This window comes from Sturnira hondurensis, unplaced genomic scaffold, assembly GCF_014824575.4.
Source record: "Sturnira hondurensis isolate 20B ecotype Veracruz unplaced genomic scaffold, ASM1482457v3 Scaffold0021143, whole genome shotgun sequence".
In the NCBI taxonomy this organism is placed as follows: Eukaryota; Metazoa; Chordata; class Mammalia; order Chiroptera; family Phyllostomidae; genus Sturnira; species Sturnira hondurensis.
This window is the reverse complement of record NW_028093774.1, coordinates 18,709,429-18,734,086: the sequence shown is the minus strand read 5'-3', so window position 1 is coordinate 18,734,086 and position 24,658 is coordinate 18,709,429. Positions and strand designations below refer to the sequence as shown.

Here is a 24,658-nt window from a genome sequence, read left to right as displayed (position 1 = left end):
AGGAGAAATGAGAATTTTTAAATTATCATACAATCCAAATAGCCTCAATAAAGTGTGGTTAAAATTACAGTGAAAACCAGAGACTATGAGTTTCAAACAAAGAATGAGAAAATTTGAATTAAACAAAAAAGAAAAACAACTTTTTTAAAAATATATTTTATTTATTTATCTTTTTAGAGGGGGAGGGAAGGAGAGACGAAAGAAATATCAATGTATGGTTGCTTCTCATGCATCCCCTGCAGGGAATTGGCCACTGCCAGAAACTGGCCTGCAACCCAAGCATGTGCCCTGACTGGGAATCGAACCGCAATTGTCTGGTTCGCAGGCCCACGCTCAATCCACTGAGCTACACCAGCCAGGGCCAGAAAAACAACTTTTGACATAAGTGATTTGAGGAAACTGGTCATTAATCTTCATTTAAATAAATTTAAAATGCTAGCAAATATTTACCAACCATAAATTTAATCATAAATTTAAGTTAAATCTATATTTATTCTGTATCTTGAGTTTATATTTATTTTTACAAGGCAAAGAGTTTTCCTAGAATATAAAAAAATTCTGTAGTACAGGTTTTTTCTATGTTAACTCCTAACTCTGAGACGTTGGCTACTGGAAACTACATTACTATGATCACAAACTACACTGTGGGCTGCTGGTCACAGAAGTCTGATTTTGTTCACCTTGTGGTATACGGGGAGGAACCAAAGTGTCTGGCATCAGAGCGAGAGCTGGGGGTCAGCGTCCTCCTGGAGAGAACTGCGGACAGTGGCCAGTCTCTCATCTGAGCCCTGCCCCACACAGAGCCACAGTGCGGTGGCACCATATCTGAGTCTCCATCAACCTGGCCCACGGAGTTAGCCTGCCCCCATGATTACCTAAGGCTCCGCCCCATCCCACTTACTTGCCCACCCAAGCTAGTAACAGTGGCTTTTCTATATGAAGGGCTGGGCTAGGTGCAGGCTCCAGAGACCTTCATAAATCTGCAGATCTGCTCTCAAACAAGCAACTGCTGAGCCCAGCCCTGTAGCCTGCTCTCTGAGTGGCCCCAGGCCCAGCACCAGCAGCAGCCATCTGCCGATTGCTTTAGAGCTCATGCCAAGCAGCCCCAGATAGAACACAGGTGGAGGCTGACCTTGGCCCGCACCGCCCAGGAAACCCCAGAGCCTGCACACCCAGAGGACAGACCACATTAGGGCACCACCAACCAATCACCTCCACAAGCCACAGAGGGAGGGGGTTGCTGGCCAGTGGTCACAGCCAGTCCTACCAGCTGTCTGGCCTGAGTAAATCCCTCCCATTGTCCTGGGGACAACAATCAAGACTCAACAACAAGAGGTGGGAGTACTCAGCCCACACTTAGGGTGCACTTCAAGTACCCAGGCGGGGGATGAGGGAGGCTGGGCCACTGGACCCCACAGGACACCTGCTACATTAGGGCAATTACCAAGACATAGAGTCAAAGCAGCTCTACCTCATACACAGAAACAAACACAGGGAGGCTGCCCAAATGAGACAGAGAAACATGGCCCAAATGAAAGAATAGACCAAAACCCCAAAAGAACAAAATGGGGATGAGCAAACTATCACATGCAGAGTTCACAACACTGTTTATAAGGATGCACAAGGAATTCAGTGGGTACTTCAGAAGCACAAATATAATCCAATCGGAAATGAGGGAGACACTATTTGAAATCAAGAACAATTGACAGAGAATCAACAGTGGAGTGGATGAAGCCAAGAATCAAGTCAACGATCTGAAACATAAGGAAGCCAAAGACATCCAATCAGTACAGCAAGAAGAAAAAAAAAATCCAAATTCTTTTGGAGGTTGTCGGTCCTTGCTTTTCATCACTTTGAATGGTGAAAGGGGGGCTCTGGGACAACTTCAAGCATTCCAACATTTGCATCATCATAGGGCTGCCAGAAGGAGAAGAGAGAGAGAGCAAGAAATTGGAAACCTATTTGAAAAAAGTAATAAAAGAAAACTTCCCTAATTTGCTGAAGGAAATAGACACACAAGTCCAGGAAGCACAGAGAGCCCCAAACAAGATGAATACAAATAGCAACACTCTGAGACACATCATAATTAAAATACCAACCATTAAAAATAAAGAGAGAATCTTAAAAGCAGCAAGAGAAAAGCAGACAGTTACTTACAAAGGAGTGCCCATGAGACTGTCAGCTGATCACTCAAAAGAAACTTTGCAGGCTAGAAGGCATTGTCAAGAAGTATTCAAAGTGATGAAAAGCAAGAACCAACAACCTAGATTACTCTAACCAGCAAAGCTATCATTGAGAACCAGAGGGCACATAAAGTGCTTCCCAAACAAGGTAAAGCTAAAGGAGTTCATCACCACCAAATCATTATTATAGGAGATGTTAAAGGGACTTATTTAAGAAAAAGGAGGTCAAAACTATCAACATTAATAAAATGGCAGTAAATACATAACTATCAACAATTGAATCTAAAACAAACTAAGCAAACAAGCAGAACAGAAACAGAGTCACAGATATGGAGAGCACTGGGGATGCTGGCCAGTTGAGGAGGCTTTCTGGAGAGAATGAGGGAAAAGGTGAAGGAATTAAGAAGTAACAATTGGTAAGGACACATGGACAAAACCAAGGGGGGTGTGGAAGCAAGGGAGGGAGGCGGGGATGGCTGGGGTGGGGGGAGTGATGGGGGGTAAATGCAGACAACAGTAATTGAACAACAATAAAATGATTTTTTAAAAAGAAGTATACATTGGTAGTTACAGAATAGACAGGGGGATGTTAAAAGTAAGTATAGGAAATGGAGCTGCCAAAGAACTTATATGCATGACCTATGGACATGAACAAAGGAGGGGGGATTACCAGAGGGCATGAGAGATACTGGGTAGAGGAGGGCATGGGGGAAAAACTGGGACAACTGGAACAGCATAATCAATAAAATTTTAAAAATAAACAAAGAGGGAATGGTAGTTTCCAGGATAACAGCACCCCCTGCTGGATACAGCCACCAAGAACACTCTTTTTTAAAGAGGCAACTAGCAACCTACCAGGGTTCTAAGCTCTGGTTGAAATTGAGAGCCTGAGCATGAAGGGCTTTGGAGCCCTGCCACTTCGGAGTGGGTTAACTTGGAATCTACGCCTAACAAGGAAAGGGCTCAAGAAGCCTCGCTGGTGCAACGGAAATGGTATATTCAAGACAGCAGCCAACCTGGCCCCAGAGGCACCCAGAGTTTACACGCAGAGGTGGCCACAGCTCCCCCTTCAGGAGAAACCATCTACCCCCGAAAGCAAAGCCGCTACCTCAGTGGAGCCTTTATTCACAGAAGTCTTCCGCAGTGCTCTGCGTGGGGCACTGATGGCCAGGCTGCACTCTAAGTTGACGGTGCCACTGGGCAACAGCAGTCATCCGGCCCCAGGGACACCTCTGGAAGGCTGACTGCAGTCAGGGTTGACCTGCACTGTGGTTTGAATTAAAGACCCCACCCTTGTCCTAGGCCATACTCCTAAGAAACAGACAAGTTTTATTTTTATTGACTCTTGGGCATTTGCCATTGGCCTAGCCATCTCGTGTGTCACTTGGAAGGCTACACACTGAGAGATTAAAACCTCTCCCCTTTGGAGCCGAAAACTGTGCGATAAAATCACGGAGCCTGCCGATGGGACAACCCGGATCACCCATGCAGGTGACCACTGTTAGGGCCGATATTCTGATCAGACCGGGTGCCGATCGAACAAACCTGTACCGCCCAGCCTGCTGCCACTGCACCGGGCGAGGAGACCCGTCTACCACCCTGAACTGGGTGCAAAGTAAAGGGCTCCGTGTTTCCAAAGTAGAAGCCATCACTGCGTTGTGGTAGCTTGTGCCTCTGACAAAAGGCGGCCTGTGGTCTCGCAGTAAAGGAAGCCACTGGGCATGAGGCGGGGACCCTGCATGCTCCAAACAGACCCTGTTGGGACTTTGCTGCCCCTGGGGCTCTCTATCATTGGTGCCTCTTTGCTGCTGGCACTTTTTCGGATTACAATGTTCACAATGCTGTTTGAGTACAATCATCTGACTCCGGATACGCCATTGTGACCCTTTAAACTGAACTGTCATATTACCAGCTTTCCAAAGCAGCCACCGTCTGACGACGGCGCCCCTCCCTTTCTTTGGAATGGCTGCCCAATGATGGGCCACCAGCCATTGGGGCCCCTGGGTTGGGGGAGCATGTGAGAGGCAACCAACCGCTCATTGATGTTTCTCTTCCTCTCTCTCCATCCCTTCCCCTCTCTAAAAAATAAATAAAATCGAAAAAAGAAAAAAAAAAATGAACCACCAACAACCACACCAAATGCCAATCTTCATCCAGAGAAGGAGATGTTGTGTATATGGTGAGACTGGGAAGGAGTCCTCTATTTTGAGCTCCTTCCAGAAAACCAAACGATGGATTCAAAAAGGGCGACTGCAGTGAGTCGGGGGAAAACACCGTTCCAAGTGTCTTTTGCAGTCTTCCGGGGATTTGACATTTTTTTCTATTCACAGAGTTTTGTAGAGACCGAAATAAATGGAAATGCAAAGGTACAATGTCTGGTGAATGAGGCGAATGAATCAGAGCTTCCCGGCTAAGCTGTACCAGTTTTCACCTGGTCATCAGAGAAACATGTGGTCTTGTTTGCTGATGTGCCAAGAATGCAAGGCCCTCATTGCAGTTCCCTGGGGGCATTTCTCAAAGCTGGTTTACACCAAGCAACCTTGAATAATGCTGTCATGTCTCTCTCCAAGACAAAGAGTAAGTTTGCTTACTGCTTGCTATAAAACAGTAGGTCCCCCAAGCTGTTGATCCTCAGCTGCAAAGAAACCCACTGTGTGTGCAGTCACCCACCCGAGACCATCACATTCACCCTGTGGAACTTGGGGAACCAGGGAAACTGACTCCAACGTACCCACATTCATCCTGCTTCCTGTGTCACAGAAACACACCCTTTGTCTCTGACCCAGGAGTCTCATGTCTTCTGCCAAGACTCAAGAAACAACAAGCTCATTTATTAACTTCCAAGCAGGGAAGCCCTGATAGTTGGTTATCTTGCTTGCTTTTTAGTCAAGTTGCTCCATTTCTAACATCCCCTACACTAGCTGTCTCCTCGCTGATAATGAGAAAATATGGTATCACTTGCTGGCCAAAGTAACCATTTCCAGATTGTATACGACTTTTCCTCCTGCCAGTTGGTGACTTCTTAAATCTTATGTAATAAAATCTGACCATACCTCAGTCTTGCAACTCACTCTACAAACTAAACCCTTCACAAAATAAATCTCTCCTCACAGGGAGATCCCAGACCTGCTGTCTGGAACGCTGCCACCATCCCTGGACTCCCAAGTTGTCCCTGCTCCCAAGGATGATGGTACCCAGTGAACAATTCCCCCCTCCACTGATGCCTGGAAATTCTGCAGATTAGGAACTCAGACCTTAGAAAATTCACTACTAAGAATTTCTGGGTCTCTTTGGAAACTTCAAAGCACCTTTAACAGCCACAATCTGAGAGCCAGGTGAGACACTGCAGCCTAACCTGGAAAGCATAAAGAGTGATTCCTAAGAATTCCACCGCCACCCACCAAAGCAAACATGCACACTGCTATTGGCCAGAAGCAAACACCAGAAACCTCAGTTTCCCCTTCCAGCGCGACTCCGCCCCTCTCCCTGCGAATCCCGCCCCCTCCGAGCCCCAGGACCAATCAGAGGATGCGTCTCTCCTCCCGGTTACCACCAGTCCCACCCATCACTCACCAGACGTGCGGCGGCTGGTCTAGGCGGTAGAAGCGGGTGGCGAAGGACAGCAGCGTCACCAAGGCCAGCAGGGCCCACCGGCAGGCCGCCTCGAAGCGCCGCGAGCCCCCAGCAGGCTGTCTGGGGCTCCTCGCTGCAGCCTCGGCGGCCCCTTCCGGACCCGCGGCTATAGCAGCCTGGGGCCCACAGCGGCCCTTCCGGGGACGTACTTCGAAACCTGCCAGGCCTCTGCCCACTGCCGACGGCATCTTTCCTTTCCCCAGGATCGGCCTCCAGCTCGTCGGCTCTCTAGGCCTTGCCAGCCGTCCTGCCCAGAAGCCACAAAGGGGCAGCTCGGGATGCCCTGGGATATGTAGTTCCCTGCGTCAGCAGCGGGGCGTGAACCCCGGCCTCTGGGCCGGGCGGGGAGCGCGGGGGCCTCCGCGGCCGCTGGGAGGTGGCTAGTGGCGCGGAGGACGACGGACCACTAGGGCCTGGCGGGCCGGGCCGGGGAGAAACTGGGCTCAAGGAACTGCAATTCCCAGCAGCGCCGGGCCGGGAGCGTGGCAGCAGGGCGGGACGAGCTGGAGGAGGCCATTAGGATTATTCTAGTCCAACCCCTCGCCTAGGTTTTTACGTGTGGGTGGCCCCCACTGGGCCTCAGTCAGGGGGTGGGAGAGTCAGTCCCAAACTTGATGTTTCTTGACTTGGACTGGAGAATCGCCCGAAGTGGGAGATGCAGGTGAGGAAGGTTTGCGCCACGCCTCCAGGGGAAGGGGCGCTAGTCAAACACTTAGAAACCTGGGGTGGGCGGGATCAAAAGGAGTCTCAGCCCCGCCCACAGTTCCGACCACGATTCCCAGCCTGCAGTGCTGGCTCTGGCGCGGTCTTGCGGCTGCGCGCTGCGCGCCGTGCGTTGTTGTATGGAGGGTTGGCTTCGTGTGGGCGCACCCTCTTGGGGATCCTTCGCGCTTAAGATGCCCCTCTACGAGGCCTCCCAAACGTATGGCCTTAGAGGGTTGTGTGCATTTTGAGAGAACGCCAGGGGCGAGGGGTGGCAGTGGTACTTCGCAATCACTGAGTAGCTTCCTGGGCCCGCTCCGGAGACACTGTATGGGTCTTTGGAGGAAGGGGCCCGGGATTCTGCGTATTTAATATGCGCCCCAGAGGAGTCGAATAAAATTTTGAGCACAGCTCTTGTAGCTCAAAGGACGGTGGCAGGCACATGGGGGTGGAATATAGCATCACTTTGACAATGTAGAGCCCTCTCACTGCCGCATGGGATTTTAGGAGTCTTTAAAGTCGTGTGTAAAAAGACCGTTTTAAAATAAAGTCTGCTAGAGTGGTCAGAATCTATGTTGCAATTGGGAACAGAATTCTTCCAGGAGTGGTGATGAGATGGATGCTTTTTGGGCTTAAAATTTAGCTCTACAAGTGTAAAAAGGAACACGGAATGGTTTATAAAATTATCATTATTTGGTAAAAAGAAAGAGTAGAAACTGGCCTTCAGCATGTCTCCTAATGGCCCGTGAGGAGAAAACCTGAGAGGAGTGATATTTAGAGTGAGTGTGGTCACCCTTAGTACAAGTCGAAGGATTCTAAGATGATGTCTGCCACTCCCGCAGTCCTGACTCTCAGGGGCAGTCCCTGTCTTGGCCCCAGGTAGGAAAGGATGCACCTCCAAATAGAGAACCTCCCATTGTAGCCACCCAACTCTCACCCTTCCAAGGACACCTGCTGCCCATCATTTGCCCTCTGTGCCAGGAGCACCCTCGCTTTCCCCACACAAGATGCCTTCAGTACTGGCTGGAACTCCCTGGCTCAGAAACCAGCTGGAGAGGGCCTTAGCATGTGTGCCCTCGCCCACCTTATAAGACAGAGTTGGTACTTTGGGGATGGTGCGAGCAGGTTCAGATAGCAGCCTGGTGTGCTGGGGGATGCAAAAGGGAGACAGAACTTGGGTGAAATATTCGTAGTCGGAGGAATAGTAGACAAATTCTACTGAGTTCTCCTTCATCCATATGGGTACATGTGTCTGCTGGAAGATTCATGAGTGCTAATTACTAGTAACTGTCCTGGGCACTGCTTTGAAATTCAGGTTACCCAAGAAACACCAGAGGAATTAACTTTGAGTCCCATGAACTGTAGAGGAGAGGTCATACACTCAACTGCCTTCAGGGGCCTGCAGACGACAAAAAAAGTGAGCCAAGTCAGGGCCTTGGCAGAGCAGAACACTGGCCCTGAGTGAGGGGGCTGTTCATTGTTTCCAATCAATTGCTGCTCAGGAAGCCATGTCCACTGTCTCCAGATTTTTCTAAAGAAAAAAATAGACAACAGGATTTGTATATGAAACATCCAGATTTTGTCCTGGCTGGTGTGGCTCAGTAGTTTGAGTGCCAGTTTGCAAACCAAAGGGTCACTGGTTTGATTCCCAGTCAGGACACATGCCTGGATTACAGGCCGGGTCACCAGTACCGGGCGCATGAGAGGCAACCACACATTGATGTTTCCCTCTCTTTCCCTCTCTCTAAAAATAAATAAAATATTTTTTAAAAATCCAGATTTTTTAATGTTGGCAAATATCAATCATCCCTTGATATCTTTGGGGGATTGGTTCTAGGACCCCTTCCCTCCATGCCTACAAAATCCGAGGATTCTCAAGTCCCTTATATAAAACAGCCTACTATTTTAAATCATTTCTAGATTACTTGCAATACCTAACACAACATAACTGCTATGTAAATCATTGTTCTATTGTATTGTTTAGGGTATAATCATAAGAAAGTCTGTATGTATTTAGTATAGACACAACCAAAGCAAACATAGGGTTAACTACATAGTAGGTGTCAATAACAATGGAATTTTTTTTCTGAATATTTTCAATCTGCAGTTGGTTGAATACTCCCTTGCAGGTGACAGGAGAGCCAAGTGTGATTGAAACGTTTTTAAATACTTTGTAGACCAGGGATGTCGAATTCATTTTCACGGGGGCCACATCAGCCTTGAGGTTGCCTTCAAAGGGCCAAATGAAAATTTAGGACTGTATATATACATGTAACTACTCCTTAATAGTTAAGCAAGAGCTCGGTGCTGCAGGTGGGTAGAAACAAGGTCCCAGCCAGGCGGATAAAACAAGGTGAAGGGACGGATTTGGCCCCCGGGCCTGGTGTTTGCCACCTGTGGTGTAGACCAAACAGAACACTGGGCTGCCAGCCTGCAGCCTCAGCTTTGGAGTGAACGGGTATGTACCCCAGCTACTTTTAGGAGACCCGCTAACAGCCCAGAGGACTGGTGGGTGAGGGGTTTGAAAGCAGTGGGCACCATAGCATCAAGAATTAGGATTCCTGGTCTTTCTGCTACTGTTGGGAGGAATCTAAGGCATCATTTTAGGGCAACTCTTCATTTTACAGATGAGGGTGTTGAAGACTAGAGAAGGCATGAGTCTGTCCAGGGTCATACAGAGCTGGTTCCTGCACTGGGACCAGACCCTGGTGTGCCAGCTCCTTGCCTGCTGCGCCACATGAATGACTTACCAGGCTGCCCCATCTGCCCAGGACACCACACCTGATGCGAACCCGGCTCGGGGGTCTGCCACATTGTACATGAGGCACGAGAAATTCACACGGAGTACCAAGTCCTGTGGACGAAAAGGGACAGCATGGTTTCTCTCTCAAGGGGAGAAAAAGCCGCGGCCTCTGCCATAACAGGCCTTTATTTCTTTTTTTCTGGGGGCATTGCATGATGGTCCTCATTTACTATGCACCCATTCACTTTAGGTGGTTACCTTTTACAGAAAACAAAGGAGATGACACCCCTAATCACATCACAGAAGAAGGATATTTGCAAATGCAAAGGGAAAAGTGGTTGAACTGGTTACACTTGTCCTTGGAGTGGATTTTAGAAAGTTACTTTGTAGTAAATGTTTTCTACCTCAATTCAGGTGAGGGAGTTTTAGCAAAAGCAAGTCTCAGCAGTCTAGGTACAATGCAAGCCTGACTCCCCACGAGAGAACCTATCCATGGAGGTGGGTCCTGTGCATTGGACCTTACTTTCCACTGGGAGCTGGGCCCATGCCACACAGAATGGTCTCCTACACAAACCTAGCTCCACCAGGGCCATAAGGAATTTCCACAGGTTGGAAGGGGGTGCCCCTTCTGGTCCAGGTCAAAGTTCCCTCAACACCCACCTAGCACTGCTTCCACATTGGCTCCTGGGATCCACCCCTTCTGGGTCCCTCCCCCTGCCCTACTACTCTGTGACAAGGGACATTTGTCAGGAGGCCAAGGGTCACCACAGCACCATGACTGAGTATGGCAAGGTAAGCAGGGTGTTTGCAGGCTGGCTGCCCTGTGAGGGGCCTGGCAGGTGTCAGGAATGCATGACAGCACGGTGTGGAGCCGAGGGGCTCCACCTGAGGCCAGACTCCAGTCTGGCCTGAGTTGCCCAGACACAGGCCTGAGGAAGGAGGCTGGCAGGATGGGAAGAAACTGCTGGCCTGGAACCCCTGGCCGGAGGCAAGTGCCTCCTCCCCAGGGGACCCTGGGCTGGCCACCAAGCACAGGCTAGTGAACACCTGGTCCTTTCTCTCCTCAGCCCATCCTCTATTCCTATTTCCGAAGCTCCTGCGCCTGGAGAGTTCGAATCGGTAAGGGGTGCACCTGCATCGAGAGCCTCGGGAAGGAGGGGTAGGGTGAGGAAACCCTAATGGGGGCGTCCAACCCGAGGCTGAGGGCCAAGTGCAGCCCAGGATGGCTATGAATGCAGCCCACCACAAATTGTAAATTTACTTAAAACATTATGAGATTTGTTTGTGATTATGTGTCACAATATATTTAATGTGTGATCCAAGACAACTCTTCTTCCAGTGTGGCAAAGAGCCAGCAAAAGGTTGGACACCCCCGTGGCCTAGGGGAACAAGACTACCTGGGACAGAGGGGTGCCCTATCAGACAGGGCTTTGCCCCCCAGCAACCATCAGCCTCCGTCTCCTGGAGCCCTTGGCAGGGAATGGCCCTTCCACCCAGGAGTCCCACAAGAGGAGAGTGGGGGTGGCAACCAAGGGCCTCGTTTTCTCTCTTGGGCCTGCCGCCTCTCCCACTGTGCCCTCCAAAGCTCCTTAGGGACTGTGCTTAATGCAGGATCACAAACTCTAGAGCACCTTGGTAACGGGCGGGAAACAGCGGGCCTGCCTCAGTTCTCGTCTCATTTGATCTGGCAAATTAAACAGAACTGGCCATTGTCTACCCCAGCTTCAGCTTTCCCTCCCTCAGTTTAGCACAGCCCTTGGCAAAGGTCCAGGTCCTAGCAGCTCCCACCGAGGGAGAACGTGCTGAGTGCTCTGTGCCTGTTTCCCTTCCTACCTGCGAGGCAGGTACCGTTATTGCCTGCCTTGTACAGACAAGGAAACTGAGGCTCAGAGGCTCAGAAAGTTGCTTGCCCAAGGCTTCTCGAGCTAACAAAGGAATGTGATGAAGTCTGAAGCTGGCCCTAAATAGGAAGCCATCCTCCAGGGCCCCTCCCCTGCCCCACGGACATTTGGTATTTTCTGGAATGAGGAGGCAAGAGCACTGGGGTGACAGGACACATTTCTCCAAGATGACGCCATCCATGGGCCCAGAGCCTCTGCCCACGCTGGGCCAGACGCCAGATCAGTGTGCGTGCAGTCTCTGGGCCTGCATGCATTTCTCTCTCCCGCCTGGCCCCAACCACACTCACCCCCCAGAATGGAGCTGACCAGTGCTGAGGAGGAGCCCCCGTCTCCCAGGCTCTCTTCAGACTGGGACATGTCTTGTCCCCCTCCCCTCCCTCCTTTGCCCTTGCTGGAGACCGGCCATCACCGTATTTCAGGGCACGAGTGTGCGTGCACACACTCACAGGCTAGGGTGGAGTGAGGGTTTTTGCCCTCACCTTGCCAGGGGAAATCGTCAAAGGGGATGAAGAGGAAATCTGGTCCCTGGGGGTCACAGCAGATGCTCTGACGCCACCAAAGAACCTGACCCCCTGCTTGTAATCTGTCATAAACAGAAGCAAAGAAAATGGATTACAAGGTGATTGTGCTCTAAACAGTGTCATCTGCCTGTGCATGTGCTTTGAGTCACTTGAGCCCCTTCCCTTGGCCCTTAGATGCCTTCACGGGGGAATAATTGCCCATCTCCAGCACAAAGCCCTGCTCAGCCCTGTTGAAGGCCCTGGTTGGGGCAGACATGAGGAGGACACTTCTCTGCTGTCCCCCAGAGCTCACAGTGTGCCAGGGCAGGAGAAGCAGGGCGTCATGGGCCTGGGTTGAGGGAGCAGGTGGTGACCAAGGAAACCAGAGAGGAGGGCTAAGGGCCTCGCTGGGCCCTGACCACGCAGCAGTGTGGAGAAAGCCTGTCTCTACAGCTTCCCGTTGCCCTGGAAAGTGGAGCCAGAGGCTGTCCCCTGACTCTGCTGTCTGCCGTGTCTCCTAGCTCTGGCTTTGAAGAGCATTGACTATGAAATACTGCCTGTCGACCTCACAAAGGACGGGGGCCACCAGGTAAGGAGGCTGCTTTTGGGCCACAATGTGGGAGTTGGAGGCATTGGCGAGGAGTTCATTAAGGGGGTGCAGACCATCCCAAGAGGCCCCCTGGCAGAGGAGGCTACTGGCGTGCTCTCAGGGGGACAGGTGGCAAGCTGTGCAGCAAGAGGAGCCATGGGAAGGACCCAGGCTTCAGGCTGCATACCACAGCCTGGCCTCTCAGTGCCTGACCCAAGAAGGTGGGTAGCAAGTGGGTCCTTGCCCCATGTTGGGCCCTCCGGATGGACTTTGGTGGCCAATGACATGCATGGGATGAAGCATGCAGCTCAGTAGCCACTGGAAGCTGAGTACTGCACAAATGGGACAGGCATTGCCTTGGGCCTGGGAGCCGGGGCCCTCCCGGATTGGTGGGGGTGCGGGGAGGTGTGGGGCTAGGCAACAGGCCCAGGGCCTTCTTGCTTGCCTCGTTCTGCTCATTCAACTCAGGCCAGACCACCTAGCCCACCAGGGCCCTCTGTCCACAGTTCTCTGAAGAATTCCAGGCGCTGAATCCCATGAAGCAGGTGCCGGCCCTAAAGATCGATGGCATCACCATCAGCCAGTCAGTGAGTGCAGGGCTTGGGAGTCCCCGAGTGGGATGGTGCCCTGCAGGAGAGGACCTCATGGCTCTTCCTGGTCTGAGTATGGTGAAGGCACCAAGCGCTTAGTAGAGACGCAGGAAATCTTGGTCTGAGGGAGAAACGGTGGTTGGTTGCTTTGGGAAGTGAAGGGAGACTTGAGCATATGGGGGGACCGAGTTCTGCAGGAGAAGGGTCCAAAACGAGTTTGTCCATCCTAGGGAGCCTCTCGGCTTCACAGGGTTCCAACTGAGTAGGGCAAGGAGGAGGGGCGTTTGCAAGCCCCGTCAGGCCTCTGGCCCAGGGGCCCTGGCACCCCTCTGGGCTCCCCTCACTGCTCCCTCTGCACAGCTGGCCATCATCGAGTACCTAGAGGAGACTCGGCCCACACCACCACTCCTGCCTCAGGACCCCAAGAAGAGGGTCTTCGTGCGCATGATTTCCGACCTCATCACCAGTGGCATCCAGCCCCTGCAGGTGTGGCCCTTGTGCGTCCACTCGCACACTGACTGTGGCAAGCCCACAGCGAGGTGCCCAGCTTGGGTGCGAGGGCAGCTGAAGGATGGGGAGGGATTGTCAAGGACTTAGACAGACGTCACATGGTGGGGAGGGGGAAGGGGTGGGATCCCGGAAACCACCCACTCTGCTGGGTCCCCAACCCCTTTCCCAGAAGCCCTGGGTTCCCCAGGATGCATCCAGAGGTGCTGGAGGGGGAAAGGGCCAGGTCACAGGGAGCACCTGAGCAGCACAGGTCCAGGCCTCACGCCTTCATTAGCCAGAGGAGCCTCCCATTCATCTGTTCTGTATCACAGACTGGCGTTTCCGTAAAAGTTTTATTTTTTATAAAGTTACCACTGACTTTTTAAAAATAGGATTGTAAGAAAACAATCATCTGAGCTAACTCCTGACTTTGCAAATGAGGGAACAGCCCCAGGAGATGGAGTGACTTTGCAGTCACTCTGCTAAGACAAAGCAAGGACCCGAGCCCAGGACCAAGGAACTGTGTACCTGTGACCCCCTCCCCTGTGTCCCTTTGTTTTTTGTAACAAAGGAGGTTGTAGCAGACAGTCATCCTCATTTTATAGATGAGGAAACTGAAGCCAGTCCTATGTGCCTCCCCCATCGTGCCTCCCCACCCCCACCCCACCCCCACCTGCTGTATTACACTCCCACCCCTCACAAAGTACCACCTAAGGGGAAAGGGATGGGAGGGAGAGAGGCCTTGGGTTGCGGCCACACCCATCGGCAGTGCCTTGTGTCCCTACCCTGGCACATCTCTGGGGGAGTCACGGGCATCCAGACTACAGGGGCCACTGGGGCAGCCTGAGAATGTGGCTGTTGAGTGAAGCCTCCCTTCAGCCTCAGGGCCCTGATGGGAGGAGGGCTGCTGGAGCCTGGGGGATGTGCAAAAAGAAGAGGGAAACTGAGCTTCCCTGAGGGGGCGTGGCCGAGCAGGCCCAGCCTGGCTCCCAAAGCCAATCACAGATTTTTCCTTGGCTACACAGAACCTGTCTGTCCTGAAGCAAGTGGGACAGGAGAACCAGCTGATCTGGGCCCAGAAGGCCATCACTTCCGGCTTTAATGGTGAGTCCTTACTCCTGTGAGCTGCCCCAGGTGACCTCTCAGAGAAATGGCCCCAGTGCCCATGGCCCTGAGCATCTGAAAAAGTTTTCCAGGCTCTTTGATCTTGACAGTGGTGTGGAAGGGGGTGGGCAGGGCTGAGGGCGGGAGTGGCCTCCAAACCCGGCCTCCACCTCTGGGAACCTCAGTACTTGAGGCCCCTTGGAGCTGGATGGCCCGGCCTCCGCTCTTCACGGCCCACTCCAGCTGGAAGACCGGGGCCAGCAACGTGCCGGCCTGTCAGCGTCACCCCCACGTCTCTATCGGCCCCCTCCAGATCTGCCTGCCATATCCTCTCCCGCACACACGCCCCAGCCTGTCCCTCAGATGGCCACCCATTTCAGTACCAGGAAGGCCAGGGCCCAGAAGGGCCCACCTCCCCGTGCTGTGCCCACAGTCAGCGTACCCCTGTGGTCCCCACAGCTTTGGAGCAGATCCTGCAGCGCACAGCGGGGAAGTACTGCATGGGAGACGAGGTGAGCCCTCCCAGGCCTGCCCACCCCCGCCCACTCAGGCTCAGCCATCTCCCTCCACCCCAGGGCAGGCTCAGCTCAGAGAGCTTCCTGAGAAGGCGTGGGGGTGGGGGAGGAGAAGGGAGCAAGGCCGTCCACTCTGTGCGAGCAGAAGGTAGCTCATGGGAGCCCCACTGCGCCTTCCTAGTCAGCTGCCTCTGCAGGAAGTGAGTCTCATTCCTGAAGGTGGTCAAGCTGAAGACCTCATCTCCGAGCTGAGGAAGTGGTCTAGGCATCAGCCCAGGGGTTAGTCTAGATGACACCTGCTTTCCCTCCCCACTCTGAGACTCTAGGGCTCAGGTGCCCTTGACTCCTACAGGCTGAGGCCCTGGCCCTGTGCTAATTCTGGTTCCAGGACCCCCACCCCCACCCTGAGGCACCTCCTCCCTCTGGGAGCCCTCACTCTGGGGCTTGTGGTGACGTTTCTTACCCCACACCACATATCCACTGAGGCCATCAAACCTTCTCTGGCCACCCACAGGGTTGGCTGTCAGGGCAACTGGAGCATGGCCTGGGAGAAACCCTCAGCTCTTGGGGACAGACCCAGACAGGCCCAGGGAGACGGGATGGGACAGTGGGGATGGATGGCAGAGCCAAAAGCAAATGGGAACATCGGGCTGGCCACCCAGTACTTCACTCAGTTACTTGTGCCCAGCCTGTGAGGCTGGGCTGCACACCTGGACACGGACACACCCAACACTCTTTCAGGTGTCCATGGCTGACCTCTGCCTAGTGCCTCAGGTGGAAAATGCTAAAAGGTAAGAGAGAACTCTGCCACCCCGTCTTCCACCTGGCTCTGCTGCTCAAAATTCCCAACCTGCTCCCACGCAATGCCCTCCTCTACCCACTTCAGTGACTTGGGTAGCGTCCATGTAGAGAGCTCTCCCAGGCTGGCCCCTGTGCAGGGCCATACCAGCCAGTGGAAGAGACGGGGCAGAGCTTTCACGCCCAGCTGCAGACCCCGCTCTGGAGGAGAGGCGGCCCAGCTGGTGGACACCCTGAGAAGAAAGCACCCTGAGAGCCTGTGCCCCAGACGTGGCAGGGCTGTGCCCTGCAGTGAGCTCTGCCTCTGCTTCCCTCCAGCAGCCCTGCAGGGAGGCAGGAACGAGAACCTGTCTGTGGAAGGCACTGAGTTAGGCTCCCTTCGGGTTACGGAAATGTGGGACACATTTCCTGTCCCCAGGAAGCTTATGCCATGGTGGAGAGGTAATTTGTATGTATAAATATCTAGCACTGTGTCTTGCACATGGCAAGTTCTCAATAAATAGCCATTGCTTGGAGTAGGAACAGCAGGCAACAGAGACACCAGACAGTGCAGCCCAAGAGCTACCCGTCCCCAGAGAGCTACCTGTGAAGGCCTCCCACCTGGCAGGGCCGCCCTCCTAGCCCTTCCCTGGCCCACCACAGAGCCTCCTCCAGCCCTGCCTCTGTGCTCCCCTCATCGCCCACAGGGCAGCCTCCCTGTGCCCATGCACACTTTGGCTGAGGTGGGTGTTTCTCTGGCACAGTTTCGAGGTGGACTTCACTCCCTACCCTACCATCAGCCGAGTTAACAAGTCACTGATGGCCTTGGAGGCCTTCCGAGTGTCTCACGCCTGCCGGCAGCCAGACACGCCCACCGAACTGAGGGCCTAGGTCTCAGACCATGCATCTCCGGTGCAAGAGCAGAAGCTGGGTGGGATGACCAGGCCTGGAAATGAGCAAGCCCTAACTGGAGAAGCAGGAGATTTGTACGCCTAGCCCTTGAACTTGAACTCTGGCGCTGGATCTGCCTTTGCACTGAACCTCTGCCTCTGTCCATCTGTCAGAAGTGATCAGGGTGGCCATGATTGGATGACTCAGTTGCTTGGAGCATCATCCCATTCGCCAAAATGTTGCAGGTTCATTTCCTGGTCTGGGCATGTACCTAGGTTGTGGGTTTGATCCCCGGTCATGCTGTTATTTATGGGAGCAGCCAATCAATGTTTTTCTCTCTCCTCCCCACCCCCCTTTCTCTCTAAAAGTAATAAAAAAAATGTGTCCTCGAATGAGGAGTTAAAAAAAGAAAAGTGGTCAGGGTGGGGCAGGGGATGCTGGGAGGGAGGGAGGGAGGGAGGGAGGGAGGGAGGGAGGGACATTACCTGCTGCCTATGGCGGGGCGAGGCCATTAAGCTGGAGTGAGCGCGTGGACTAAATGCCTGGCAGGTTTACCGGAGAGCCATAAGAAGGAGGTGTGCCTCTTCCTGTCCCCTCCACTGTCCCTGACCCCAAAGAATGCCCACACTGCCATCTGATAATTAAGCTGAAGCCCGGGCCTCCAGGTTGTGAGGTGTTCAGTTTTCAGGTAAGGCAGTTCCAGGAGATGAACAGTCTTTTTAGCTGGAATTCCCCCGTTACTGGACCAGGAGAGGAAGTAGCCGGCCCCCTGCCCACGCTGTGGCAGGCCTGGTCCCTGAGACCTAAGCCCAAAAGGTTGCCTGGGAATCAGAAAAGATCCAGAAGAGAACAGAAATGAGAGGCTGGCAAGAAAGTGTTTGGTGACCAGACAAGTTCCCAGGGCTAGGAAGGGTACCCCTGTTGAGAGTTCCACTCCAGCCCTGAGAGGGAAGTGGGCCCTCCAACCCAGTCCCTCACCTTTGGAGGCGGCAGGACGAGGCTCAGTGAGTCCAGCCATGAATGAATGGCCAGGGAACTGGAGGAAGCCTCAGCCTTAGGGAGTGGGAACCGCTACTGGCCACACCAGCTCAGGTGACTGACCAGGTAACAGTTTACCTTTGGTCCCCGTGCCTGGCAGTGTTCGACCAGAACCAGGATCACAGCTTAGCAGAGATGTTGTAGGGAGACTGGGTCCCTTATGGGAGTGAAACAAGATGACCTCAGTGTCCCATACCTGAGATTGCATTTCCCCTGCGTGGCTGATGGTTAAACAGGAAGTTAAAGGTCTGTGCGTCTGGTTCAGATGGAACCCACCTTGCTCAGTCCTGAGGCCCTTCTCCTCAGCCCTGACCCGGGCCCTCTAGTTCTCCCTCCCCCTCCTGGGCTCCTTTGTGGCCTCTCTTTCTTGGGCAACCTCGGTTCCAGGCTCTAGAATGACCAAAGTGAGCCACTGTGGTTCCCGGGGTGAGTCTGTCCTAGTAGAGCCAGAGAGTGAAACAGGAAAGTAGCTAAAACACAGCCATGACAAGGAGACTCAGTGACACCTCCTGTCCTACCCTGCTGCCGTCTGGACCCTTTGCTCAGGTCACTCCAGACTTGCCTGGCTGGGTGAGGCTCAGCCAGGCTCTCTCCAAGAAACCTTTACTTGAGACAAGAAACTAATAGCCTGGTTATCTGCAGTCAGCGCCTGATTTGGGCATTTGAAATAGGCGATGAGGTCTCCTGCGAGGAATGTGAGGGCGGATGAACTGGGGAACGGAGGGCAGGCCCACACTGAGGCTATGCTCCTGCATGTCCGTACCATGCGTGGAGTGGGTCCTGCGCTCCACAGCAGCGTGCCTCCCTGGGCCTGGAGAGACCGTGGAGCAGCAGGCCCGCCTCAGGGGCTCAGGGGCTCGGCTGAGCCAGGTGGGCTGCTACTGTCACATCCCTGGGGTGAAGGGGGCAGCTGGCTCTGCCTTTCACCACAGGCCTTTGGGAGCCCAAACGATCTGAAACGATTTCCAACACCGCTGAGGTAGAAAGGTTCCCCGCCCTTTTTGCCTCCCAGTCTCATCTCCAGGTAACAGAGAAGACCAAGGAACTTCTGGGGAGTGAGGGAAGGAGAGAGAATCCCCATCTAGGACAAGGTACAGAAAGAAACCTGAGATGACTCCCCCTACCCTGAATGATTCTAGAGAGAACTAGGTGTAATGAGCAGGTGAACCCGGGTTTTTCCTAGAAGAAAACCATCTCATGTCTACTTCTGCTAGTAATGGACTTACATTCCCCTCCATCCAGGCCAGCAGTGGGCAGTGAGCCCCTCGGGGGGTCCCCACGGACCGGGAGCTGGGACGTGTGGGTGTCTGACTGGCGATAGAGCAGATGCGGCCCCCGCTCTCACTGGGCTTATGTCCCTCTGCTTACTCCTGGGGACTTAGGCAGGTGCTGTAACGCTACACTCATCATGGGGCCATTGCTGGTCTGCTTGTCTGGTCCAAGGTGACTGCCAAAAACAGACATATTTTCAACCCAAGTCTCTCCCCCAGCAGTATCAAAATATTAACTGGTTTAATCTGGGGCTCCATTAGCCATCCTAACCTTGATGGCAAACGCTTACTGGATTTCAAGGAGATCTAAATCAGGTAAAGAGGCCATACAGCCTCATTATCAAACATTTAGAAACCGTCCCCATTAAAGCCGCCGCAGACTGACTATGTGTTTTCCCCATTGTCCCCACAGCTCAGGTCAGCCTGTTCAGTGGGAGTTTCCTGGTACACATCAAAGGAGCACAGAAGTCAGCCCTGCATGGGTGGGGAGGGCACAGACAAATGCTTTGGCTTTTCCTCCGGACTCAGCAGAGATCCTTGGGGCCCATGACATTTCTGAGGCCCTCTTTTCTCATTGGTCTTCCCCAAACCCAGACAAACCTGTCCTTCTGCACAGAAACAAAAAGGTATCCAAGTCTTAGGAACTCACTCTAGGCTCCTCTGAGGTGACTCACCAGGCAAGTCTGGGGTTCTTTCCCGCATTCCCACATGGACTACCTGTGCCGCCCAGAGGAGGTGACCGACCAAAGCTTCGTGGTTTTCAAATGCAGTCCCCCGCCTTGTCTCATGATGCTTTTGTAAAGAGTTTTGCATTTTAAAGCTGGAACCTAAGCCACGGAGCTCTCCACTTAGTCCATAGCAACACGAACTGGTCTCAAAGCCAGGGCTGGGACTGTCCTTGCTGCCGCCTTTACCTAGAACCAAGGAGTGGACCGACTCGGCTCTCAAGGGCCTGCAGCAACTCCTCTGTGGGTTTCAGGGGCCGGGGTGTGAGGAAGCGCGGGGAACTGGGGAGATGGAATTGGGAGGGCTGCGGAGAGAAGGCAGGCCCGGGGAGCCACCGGCCCAGGGTCATCTGAAGGATGGCAAAGCAGGGTGTTGGGGGAGTCGGGGGGCCCGAGGTGGAAGCACAGGTTGTGGCTTCACTGAATGACCACAGCTAATGAGAAGGGAGAACGGTCTATCTGTCCTGGGCCTGCAGTTTCCAGTCAGAGGGAGACTATCACGCGTTCCCAGCCCTAGGGCCTCCCCGGAGTCCAATCTTCAGGGAGGAGAACTGCTCAGCTTCAGCCCCTCCCCACCGGGAACCAGGCCCTAGGGACCTGGGGGTGGCTACAAGGAGCCAGCAGAATCCTATCCTCAGTCCTGGAGACTGTCGGTGTGCTTTAGGGAGGAAGAGAGAGCAGCCTTTCCACGCCATCTCCGCAGCAGGGCAGCCCCCCCACGCTCCTCTACGGTTCCGCTCCTCCTGCCGCTGTTACCCAAGTACCGACGAGCAAGGTGACTGGCCTCACTCCATCAGTGTGTGCTAAACCCAAGATATCCTTCCTGGGCACAGTGGGCGGCCTCCCTGAATGTCTCTCTCTTTCAGGGGCCCTAGAAGACCATGAAGGAGCAACTGTTTCCCAAAGTGCATAGACTTTTCTCTAGAGGTCAGACCAAATTGCTCCGAGGCTTAACAATAATTAAGCTTCTATAAAGGATTTTGAAGATTACCTCCTCTGTGCCTCCTTCCAGTCTGCAAATAATTCTTATATTCAGGGGTCGGATGCTTCTCTCAATGCAAAACCATCATCTATTTAGGAGATACTTTCCAGTCGGGACTTCTCTCCAAAGGCTGAGTGGTAAAGGTCAAATCCTTCCTCATTTCCACATCGGTTGTCAGATCTGTGAAGAACAATCAGCAGGCCCCTGACCCTGGTATGCGAGAGGCCATCGGGAGATGTGATCTGCAGTCTCCCCACAGTGCGAGCGGCCACAGAGGGGGAGGGATAGATTGGAGTGGCCTGACCCTGGTGGAAGTAGTAAGTCCTGGAAAATTCTTTAGAAGGATGAAAGCAGGAGAGACTTGAGAACAAAGCAAAAAATACAGGATTTTGTTCCAAAGCAATTTTACATATCCATTAAGGAAAACAGTAAACTTATCGGACAAACAGGTGGCTATACATATTCCTAAGTACTCATTTTATTGGCTCCTCCTAACTTTAAACACAACTTATTTAGCTCCTGATTCCAAGGTCCCAGCAGGCATCATTCCACTTTGGGAGAATACCTGCAATAAGGTGGCTGAACTTCACCAGAATCTCGGGTTAAAGAACATTGGGCTGAATGTCAAGAGCTGTAGCGTGTGAGCTGCCTTATGTAACCTTTCACTATGTCAGGGTCAATGATATGACAGATATGAATGCCATTAAAAATTAAGAGGGAATCTTCAGTATGTGAAGTGTTAGCAGTGACATATTCAGTCAGCATGCCCAAACGTAACTATAATAAAGATCGCTGGCTACATTCGTAGTCTGGCTGGGCTTTTCATCATCAGTTGTGGTACGTCATTTCACTCACAATTATTTCAGATCTCTTCCTTTTTTATACAACAGCCTCTAAAATACATTGCAAAGGAAAGTCGAGACAGACCTACAGGGCTCATCTTGGAAGCACAGATATGGCTGAAGAAAGTGTTTAAACAGCACCCCTCCCTGTTCACCTGTGAGCCCTTCTCATTCGGTAACGGACTCCAGGGACGTGCTATCTACGGTGTCACTGTAGGAAATGCAAACGGCTACAGTAGTGTCACCCAGGCTGAGTTAATGGTTACCCTGGTGTCCAAAGTACTAGTTCCAAATTTGAACACAGCAAGCAAATTCCCTGAGAAATGAGCTTCCCCGGGGACTCAATACTGGCAAAACCCAATAATGCTCTATTTAGTCATCATTACCCTAAACCCAATTTTTCGCTCGGGCTAAACCCAGTTGCCAGTTCATAATACTCTGCCACGAATCTTAATGCAGATGAAAGAGCTATCATTGATCTCATTCTCAAGTTTCCTTAATTGTCGATTTTTCTTAATCTGTATAACCTCAACAGATTAAATTTATAGAATACCTTTCTTTTTTAAGATGTCGAGAAGAGAGGAATACAATTTTTAAATGTAAATTAGGTTAAGATATAACTCAGATGTTTCAGGTGCATAGTGAAAAAGTTTATTTATGACAGATTTCAAAACTGGGAAGAGAAGACAGAGAATGCACAAAAGCATCACAAAACTGTTACATGATATAAAAACACGAGGACCGAGCTATATAAAGAGCCATAGCTCAGGGCCATCTGTATGTCACAGCGACACACCCAGTGCTACAGGGTGCAGAAACACGGTATTTTAAAGGAAAGGCCGATCAGCAGGACGTGATGGTTAAATAACAGTTTGGTACAGAGCTCTCAGAAATCACAGGAGATGCCCACAGCATTTTTCATGACAGGACATGTAACACTCCCTGTCTCTGAGCAACAGGTAATAGAACGGGGGATGCGCAGAGAGGAGGTGATGCTGTAGGTAAAAACACCTGGCACTATGCTGAGAACTGAAGAGGCACTCAAGTTCCGCTCCCTCTCAGTTCCCTTAAGGTTAAAAGTAACCCTGAGCCGATTTCCTCACTTAAAAACTCCTGCAAATCAGGAGAAAGAGAATAAAACCTACTAGAAAAATGAGCAAGTTCACAGAAAACAAAATACAAATGACTGATCAACACATGAAAAAGAAATGCCCAACCGAACTCAGGGGACGTGCAAAGGAAACCGGCGCTACACCAGGCTTCGCTCTCACACTGGCAGTTCCACAAGGCAGTCACAGCGGAGCTGGCGGTGGTGTGGGCCGGCAAACACCCTCATACACTGTTGGTGGGCCTGCACGTGGCCACGGTGTTTTTCCAGGAAAACTTGGCAATATCTAACACAAATGTAACTGTCCATTTGACTCTTTACTTGCTGAGAATCTTTTAGACACACCTGTATAACTATGAAAAGATACATGTACAAGGATGTTTGTGCAGTATCTTTTGTTATGGCTAAAAACCTGGAAATAACACAAATGCCCAGCAATTGAAGAGGGGTAAAATAATTTATGGCACAGCTATATAATGGAATAATATACAGTCACTAAAAAAAATACAGTACATTTTAATGTGCTAGTGTGGGAAAGAGGTACATTATGTTAAAATACAAGTTGCTGAGCAATTTCAGTCTGACCCAATCTGCGTAAAGTGTTCGTGTGAATTAATGTGTATGTGTGTATACACAGACACACACTTGTATTTGGATAGAAGTTTCTGGGAGGGTACATAAGAAACTGTTAACAAAGGTGACCACAGTCACCTCTGAAGAACAGAAATGTGAGGGAAGGTGGCTTTTGACCTTGTGTTTCCTTCTGGGCTGATTGAATATTTCACTATATGCAATCATTTTCATTTCTTTAAAAGCCCCCATCTGACCGGAGCACTCAGGTGCCCAGGCCGAGGGGCCTGTGTGGAATGGCAGGCATGGGCCCCAGCAAGTAGGAGAACACCTCCTACACCCCACTCACGGGGGCTCTGGATTCTCCACTGGTTGGGCCTCAGAACCTACGAAAGCTACTCTGCTTTCTCTCACACAGGTTTCTCTCTGATTTGCTCATCACCCTCCTGCAACGGGGGGAGGGGGGGAGGGGGGGCAGGGCCACCAGGAGCTGCAGTGGGGGAGCAGGAGCACCGCTCTCCCGGGGTGGCCTTAGGAAGAAGCCCCACATCTCCCCTCCCACGGGGGCCACATGGGAGGGCGTGAGGCTTTGGTAAAGACAAACCAGCCAGTGTTGTCCACATCACCACCATGCCCAGCACAAGGGGACACCAAAAACAGGCAGGCAGTGCCCAGCTGAAAGACCAGGCTGGGTTTCCCATGAAAAACCTCCTCTCCAGAGGTGTGCTTCCCAGGCTAGCCCAACGTGAATATTCAACCCATTCTGTTGCTTGATTCTACGTTAGTAACAGGTGGAGTCCGAGTACTGAGACCAGGGAAGCTCAGGAGGCAGTGGGGTGTGGTGCTTCAGAAAGCAGAGTCTACCCCAGTCTGGGCCGCGACCCTGTCACTTACTAGACTCGCTCCCTCTGGCAAACCCTCTGAGTCCGTGTGCCCCCATCCGAACCATGGGGGTATAACCGTCCCTACTTCCTGGGTTGTTCTGAGGGTTACATGAGATAATACATCTGAAGTGACTACAATAACCACATGTTCAATTGCTCTTATTTTCATTGTTCTTCTTATAAATGACACAGGAAGAAGCATAACATTTCTACTATGGGCTCAGCTCAATCTGAAATAGGCCTCCTGCCCCACCTCCCCTCACCTCCCTCCCTGCAGGGCTCTCTCCCTGGCCCCTGGACCATCACCCAGATCCCCACCCTGCCCTGCTCTCAGCCCCGCCTTCCACCCAAGCACTCCATGCTCCAAGACCCGCCCCCACCGCCACCCCAACCCCACTTTATAACTGGCACATTCCTGTCCCCTTGTCCCTCAGCCTCCAGTTAGGAAGAAAGGGCAGAGTGAATGCCAGAGTTAATCCATTAGCCTTCTTAGAGGAGTTTTTTAAAAAAAAAAACAAAAGAATTTCAATTGGTGGAATTTCTAATTGGAAACCACGTCAAAGGACCGGTCAAACAGTGTGTGTGTTGGGAGTAGTGGAGGTGCACAGAGGGTCACTCTGA

At 52.1% G+C, this 24,658-nt stretch overlaps 2 protein-coding genes across 7 annotated transcripts in view; one reads left to right on the top strand and one right to left on the bottom strand.

The window, feature by feature from the left end:
* Positions 1 to 21,690, bottom strand: part of POMT2 (protein O-mannosyltransferase 2) — a 55,008-nt gene extending 33,318 nt beyond the window's left edge. Inside the window, exons 1-2 of the mRNA XM_037031674.1 lie at positions 21,680 to 21,690; positions 5,757 to 6,146 (exon numbers count right to left, since the gene is read on the bottom strand). Of these exons, the coding sequence (XP_036887569.1) occupies positions 5,757 to 6,004 (248 nt within the window). The 5' untranslated portion in view covers positions 6,005 to 6,146; positions 21,680 to 21,690. The remainder of the gene's footprint in view (positions 1 to 5,756; positions 6,147 to 21,679) is intronic.
* Positions 6,200 to 22,411, top strand: LOC118976918 (maleylacetoacetate isomerase-like). 6 transcript variants are annotated; one of them, XR_005064377.1, is made up of 10 exons: positions 9,948 to 10,053; positions 10,329 to 10,380; positions 12,184 to 12,251; positions 12,758 to 12,838; positions 13,202 to 13,327; positions 14,356 to 14,434; positions 14,894 to 14,946; positions 15,691 to 15,740; positions 16,491 to 16,862; positions 20,518 to 22,411. XR_005064377.1 is itself a non-coding variant. In XM_037031680.1 (9 exons), the coding sequence occupies exons 1-9, from the start codon at positions 6,472 to 6,474 to the stop codon at positions 16,615 to 16,617; spliced, it is 642 nt and encodes a 213-aa protein (XP_036887575.1). In that variant the 5' UTR covers positions 6,200 to 6,471; the 3' UTR covers positions 16,618 to 16,898. The 6 variants fall into 6 exon arrangements, 5 of the variants coding, with proteins under 5 accessions (XP_036887575.1, XP_036887574.1, XP_036887571.1 ...); XM_037031680.1 differs by lacking the exons at positions 9,948 to 10,053; positions 20,518 to 22,411 and adding an exon at positions 6,200 to 6,477 and having other exon boundaries at positions 16,491 to 16,898; XM_037031679.1 differs by lacking the exons at positions 9,948 to 10,053; positions 20,518 to 22,411 and adding an exon at positions 6,200 to 6,486 and having other exon boundaries at positions 16,491 to 16,898.
* Positions 22,412 to 24,658: the final 2,247 nt, after the last annotated feature.